General features: G+C 38.1%; 2 protein-coding genes across 2 annotated transcripts; both read right to left on the bottom strand.

The window, feature by feature from the left end:
* Positions 1–102: 102 nt before the first annotated feature.
* Positions 103–1270, bottom strand: LOC114518252. Its single transcript, XM_028538216.1, has one exon. The coding sequence runs from the start codon at positions 1263–1265 to the stop codon at positions 369–371; it is 897 nt and encodes a 298-aa protein (XP_028394017.1). The 5' UTR covers positions 1266–1270; the 3' UTR covers positions 103–368.
* A 497-nt stretch (positions 1271–1767) lies between these two features.
* LOC114518124 (trichoplein keratin filament-binding protein-like) lies at positions 1768–5294 on the bottom strand. The gene is made up of 4 exons (XM_028538052.1): positions 5217–5294; positions 5042–5124; positions 3520–3701; positions 1768–3414 (listed from the first exon to the last, which is right to left on the bottom strand). Exons 2-4 carry the CDS (start codon positions 5064–5066, stop codon positions 2134–2136), a joined length of 1488 nt encoding a protein of 495 aa, XP_028393853.1. The 5' UTR covers positions 5067–5124; positions 5217–5294; the 3' UTR covers positions 1768–2133.
* Between the last annotated feature and the right edge of the window lie 965 nt (positions 5295–6259).

The following is a 6259-nucleotide window of genomic DNA, read 5'->3' as shown; positions in this document are numbered from 1 at the left end:
TGCACTTAGAAGTATACCAATTTTAACATTCCGATTTTTAATATGATCGGTGACATCATTTTTTGTTCCTGCAAAAGCCTACAAAAGATTCTTTTTTAAGCCTTTCAGGGAGAATGAATACATGGAAACATTCCATACTACAGGATGCTTGGTTTCTGGTTATTTATTTGAGGTAACACCACATACATAAAGGCTCAAGTTAATGGCCAGAAGCTTTAATTATTTAAATACCCATGTGGTGTTCCCTTCAAACTAATTATTATATACATATTGTAGAATATGCAATAAAAGGTACAAGTGGTGGATAAAAATATCATTTACTCAAGCTAAAACTATAGTACATGTTAAGTGGTCTTAGAGGACTGAAATTAATTTGTGTTCTCTTCACATTCATCTTTTCCCTCTCCCATTTTCCTTTTCCTGAAATTCCTTCTTCCTTTTTGTTTTCCTGTTTTTTCTTCCTTAATTTCTGGTGTGACACCATCTTGATCTTCCAAATGTCCAAGATTCACCAAACGGTCACTTGCAACTTGCTTTAGGCCAGAACTTTTCCGTACCCTTGGGCTTTCCTTTGCTCTGGATGACCCTACAACATACTCAGGCATAACAAATGCCCCATTCCTCCAGGTGTGTGTCGATGATGGTGATGTCATGTCTATTTTAGGACTCGGTTTTCTAAATAGCAATTTGGAATCATCATCATCGTTCAAAATATCTACTTTTTCTAAGTTTTCTTTAACTAATGTTTGTTCATTTATGGCCACTTCATCCGACTTAACATTGTCTGTTTTCGACTCATTGACTTTACGTTTTGACTGTCTCTCGACTACCCCTTCAATATTTCCATATTCCGTATCAGCGCTATCACCAATAATTGTACTACGGCTTTTTCCAACTGATTTTCGCTTTTTTAAGTCGGCTAAAAAACTATGGGCGGCATGTTTATTTAAACTATGCTCATTCATGCCTCGAAAATTTTCCGATCCGTCATTTTCCAAACTATATTTGGTCCATTTCTCTGGCGACAAAACATGTTGTGGTACACCAGCTGGTAAACGTCTCGAACCGCTCCGCGGCGAGTTTCGACTTCTGGTCCCCGTCTGGTTTCTTTGTTGCTTTCCTGCTATTTCCAGCTCTGTTCTAACAGTGTAATTCTCATTCGACTGCTCAAGACTTCCGAGTCTCTCAAATATAGAGTTTGAACGGTTTTGAAACGAAGAATCAACATCTCGTAAACGAAGAAATTCACTCCTCGAGTCGGCCATCTTGAATTCTGAGACTTCTTTGCTTCCACCTTGGCTGACGAAAAATTTCTTTTATAGTTTAACAGTTAACAATGGTCAATAGATGTTTGTAATAGATTTTCGTTCTAAACTTTGTGTTTTGTGAAAGGTTTCTGAAACTAAGCAATAATTTGGTTAGACACAAATATAATATAATAACGATTGCTGTGTTTTTTTCGACGAAAACTCGTTTCAAACCACGGTCTGACTGTAATTTTCTTTCTCTTCAGTGGAAGCACCATCGAATAGACAAAGCGCGGGAAAATGTTTAGAATTAGATTGATAGATTCGTATTTTTTTAAAAAAATACGTGCTTCATTCAAAGCAGCGACGGAATTCCAGCGAATTGGTAGATGGGATGAAATTAAAAGGTATCTGTGTTAGGTAGGTTTTGTAGAACGAATATTTTTTTAATGTATGTTTGTTCGAATATTTGTGATGGTATTTAAATTTTGGAATGTTTATGTTGCTGGCATTTTAATTTTAGAATACTGATTTGCAACATTGCTTTGGTTCGATGACAAATTAGAACAGCGAATTGTGCTCTAGAACTCTTTGTTTCGGCTATATATAAAATAGGCCATAGAATCTCCTGCATTTTGTGAGAATAATGACATCATTTAACTCTACCCACACGAAAATGTTATTATATATACACACAGTTGTACAAACTCTATAATAGACTTTCTCAAACTTCTGGCTAACTTTTTCTTAAGCTAACTTTCTAATTATGTCCGATATATAAAATGTTTCTGTTATATAGTACATACTTTCACTCCCAAAACTTCTCACCAGTGACCATAAATATAATGTTCATGCATTAGTATTTTCCACAATGTTTCACAAATACCTAGCGCAGACCTAAGTACTCTAGATTTCGATTTCTAAAGTTCTCTGCCAGTTCCTTCAACTTTCCACCATCCACTTGATTTTCCCCATTTTCATTGCAGCTTTCTTTTTTGCACTCCTCGATGGTGGGGCTGCGTACCGGATCTCTTTCATTAGTAATCTCCTGTAAGCTTGGACGATTGGATGTTTTGACTGGCACCTTTCTTTCTGCCAACCTTCGCTGTCGATTCTCTTTGTAGGTGTTCAATTTCGTCTGCAGTTTCTCTTCGGCCACCTTCTCTTGCTGTCGGATTTGCTCCTCAACAATTTCTTTAGTCTGCTTGACTTTACTACTCTCTCGTTGGCATTGCTCCACTTTTGCATTCAGGATTGCATTGCGATTCTCCTCTGTTCTCTGCTGCTTCTCGTCAATCTTTTCTCGTAGCTTCTGGCTGTCTTCGTGATCAACAGAATTCTTTACCTTTGCCTTCTGCTCAGCCTGCTTTTCCCACACTTGTTGTCTGACAACCATATTCTGCTCACGTACCTTCTTGGCATTCTCAAACTTCTGTGCTAAATTTTCCTTGGTACACATTGAGAATTGCTGATCATGCTGCTCACGAAGCTTCTTTGCTTGCTCAACTTTATCCAAGTCTGCTTGGGCTTTCTTTCGAATTTCAGCCTCAAACAGCTGTCTCTTGACTGCAGACCTATCCAGGCGAACTTCTAGTTGCATTAACTTTTTGGCACTCGAAACTTCCAAGTTATGATTTCGGTACTCTTTTGCCTCCTCTATCTTGGCTTGTTGCTTTTGGACTTTCGAGATCCTCTCATTTATAGTTGCCTCACGATTCTCTTGACTTGCTTCAAACTTTTGCCCTATCTTCTCAGCTGTAGCTGTAGCCTTCTCTTCTATCTGTCGTTCTTTTGATTCCTTGACAACATCAATCTTCTCTGCTTGCATCTGAGCTGCCACTTGACGGTTTTTCTGATACTTGGCGTAATTCTCCTTGAACCTGTCAAACTTTTGGGAGAGCTTTTCTTTTACTGATTCTCTAAATGACTTCTCACGTTTTTGGACTATTTCCTTGGCTGCTTCAATTCTCTTTGCCTTCTCTTCCCACTGCTCTGCTCGCTCTGCTGCAATGGTACCCTGGTTTTCAGCAAATATGAAGAGCCGTCTTTGGTATCTAGCTTCCGTCTCTCTTCTCTTTCTCTCTTCGTAGTCTGTCATGGCTTGGCGGACCACCTCTGCATGCCCATCGTTGTGGGCAAGTTTAAGACGCATGTCTAGCTGTCTCATCTAAAAAATGTAACATACAGTTGTCAGTAACATGGCTAAACTGTAACATGAATATCTGACAGCATTTATTTCAGAGAAAAGCTTTCTGGTTCCTGCTGTAGTTACCTTGCGTCTTCTCTCTGCGGCAACCAGCTTTTCATCTATGTCCTGACGTGTCAACATCCCTTCTCTTTTAGGTGTTAACTGAGGCTGTCTGGCATTCTGCACTCTTGGACTAAGGATAACCTCATAGCTTATTGCCTTGGCAGTCCCAGGAGTGGAGGTGACAGATTCACCAACATCAAATACTGCAACAAATGCAAGGTATGGTTAGGTACTGTTTCATAATTCCAGACAGGCTGACTCTTAAATATATCTTCAGGAGGGGCAATTTAAATGCAACTCTCTTCTACCATTGTACATGTATTAAAAGTCTATATGCATCAGGATTACTAACCGATCATATTTGAATAATTATAATAACTTGTAGGTACACCACGTAAGTATTAAATACTGCAAAGCTTTCGGTCCGTTAACCCGGACCTTCATCAGTGCAATTACTTGAATACACGTTTGCGCGTCACTTAAATATCATGTTAGTCGTGATTAGTTTGCTCGCGCTATTAATTAAACGGTTTCATTTAATTAAGTTCTAACTAACGCAAACAAACGTGAAAACGCGCAAACGCGAAACATACGCGCAAACGTGTATTCAAGTAATTGCACTGATGAAGGTCCGGGTTAACGGACCGAAAGCTTTGCAGTATTTAATACTTACGTGGTGTACCTACAAGTTATTATAATTACTAAAGTCGCCATGCAATCATACAAGAAAATTATTACATATTTGAATAGTTTATGACTTTTGTGTATTATTGCGTGTGATTGCGTGTTCTTAAGAGACACTTGAATTAACATATTAACGTTAAAAGACAAACTAACATTATTCCTATAAATTTGTCTATAAGTCGTACAGTTGTTTTTCCTATGTTTGTTGTTTAACGACGAGTTGAAAAACATCCACGATTTAATGACAAAGTTGGCTGTTTTAAAATTACCATTTTAAAAAGCAGTGTCATGTTTAGAATTATATGACCCATGTTTCTTTCACGATTTTTACGACGCTATATTTTGTTTAACTTATATAATAAAACCGCGCTGAATTTGCCCATATATATTACGATATACCCGCAGAGATGTTAGGATTTCGTGGTGTAATTTAACCACAAGATAATATAAATCGGTTGAATGCTTTCGCACATGTTTCTTTTGAAATATCCTAGAATAATTTTATGCTCGTGTGGTTTTATAATTACCACTCGTGCACGTATCCGCATTTGACAAAAGCATAAAATCGCTACAGTATTTGCAAGCTTTGAACACCTTCAATACGTTTTATGAGCAGAAAACGATTACTGTGCAGATGCCTGATGACCGCTTTATTCGCATTTCAGTGATATTTCATCAAACCTATAGTATGTCCCAGATTATAGGCAGCTACGGTGATACCTCTACTTTTTCTTGCAAATCGCATCTTCATTAGCTTTGCGTGGTTTTTGGCTTAACAGACTGAGTCATGCAGTTATAACTAAAGTTATTTATTTAGTTTACATCTAGAATCAGGAAATCATCTATATATCTGCTATACCTTCTTTGCTGTTTGTTGAACCCATATCAATTTGTCACCATCAAATCGTAGCAAAATGTAACACAAAATTCCAACGTTTGCAACTAAAATAACGTCATAAAAAGAAACAATTATACTCGGGAAGACAAATACAACTTATATTTTCAACTTCAAGGCAAACCATTACACATCTTACCTTTTTTAAGCGCGATTTTTCGAGATATCAACAAGCAAGTGCTTATGGCATTTACTTGTGAAAACAAATCAATCTCACATTTCAAATTTCAAATTCCCACCGTTTGTACACGTGACACGTATAGGCGTTTTCTCATTGGCCAGTCATCGCCTCGCCAACGTCATCGCGTGATTGCGTGACATCCACCGATGACATCTGGCCACTGGCACAGCCATTGGGCACAGCGTACCCATTGCGGTTTTTGTTCAAACATGGTTCAGTTGTTCAGTGGTTTTACTGTACCAAAGGAGTACCCCAAGGCATTACTAGGTGCACATTTATGACGGCATGTTACAAGACATACGGCATGTTACAAGACATACGGCGAAAGATTTTCTTGGTCTCCTGATGATCGGTATCGTGGTCGTTATTATCATCCAGTTTTCTCGTGTAGAACCGTTCCGACTTTTATCCTTTCTACGGCGTAAACGCGTAGGACCGTGTGAATTTTAGCACGGTCCTAAATTCACGTAGTTCCGTGTGAACGTAGCCGAAATTTTGAAATTATCCCTGGATGACATAGCCGAAATCCTACAACTCCCCTCTATCCCTCAGTCTCTTAGTTGGTAAAAAATTAAGTACTGGTTAATCTGCCTGTATGCATGGCTCGTGTTCTTCAGTTACTGATACACGTCTATCCAATTGTATCCAGTAGAGTTAACTCCAAAATGACGCTGAGCAGGTCAATATTGTCCCACGAGACATCTATACGATGTTGACGATGTCAAGATCTGATTATAAATATAAAAAAAGCATCTGATTTTGTATTCAGTAAATTCCAAAATACCAAACCGGCGTTTTGCCGGCGTATCGAGGAAAAACTGACGAGTCAATGCAGGGTAGCCAAATTTGTTCGTTTTTTTTAAACTGCCTTTTTATGGAAAACGCTGTGTAATAAAAGAATTAAAGAAGTTGCATTATTATTTAGATTTAAACGCTGCTAAAAATTATAAATTATTCACTTGAATTGCATTTAACCTGTCAGTGTTATTGACCCGCAATTT

The sequence above is a fragment of the Dendronephthya gigantea genome, unplaced genomic scaffold (genome assembly GCF_004324835.1).
Source record: "Dendronephthya gigantea isolate DGI-Jeju-01 unplaced genomic scaffold, DenGig_1.0 000010F, whole genome shotgun sequence".
NCBI classification, from domain to species: domain Eukaryota; kingdom Metazoa; phylum Cnidaria; class Anthozoa; order Malacalcyonacea; family Nephtheidae; genus Dendronephthya; species Dendronephthya gigantea.
This window is presented reverse-complemented; position numbering and strand designations above follow the sequence as displayed.

Coding starts and splice junctions, on each gene's coding strand:
- LOC114518252 (XM_028538216.1), bottom strand. CDS start 1,265: ATGGCCGACTCGAGGAGTGAATTTCTTCGTTTACGAGATGTTGATTCT.
- LOC114518124 (XM_028538052.1), bottom strand. CDS start 5,066: ATGGGTTCAACAAACAGCAAAGAAG. Junction 3,702..5,041: donor TTCAACAAACAGCAAAGAAG/GTATAGCAGATA, acceptor CATTTGTTGCAG/TATTTGATGTTGGTGAATCT. Junction 3,415..3,519: donor CCGCAGAGAGAAGACGCAAG/GTAACTACAGCA, acceptor TACATTTTTTAG/ATGAGACAGCTAGACATGCG.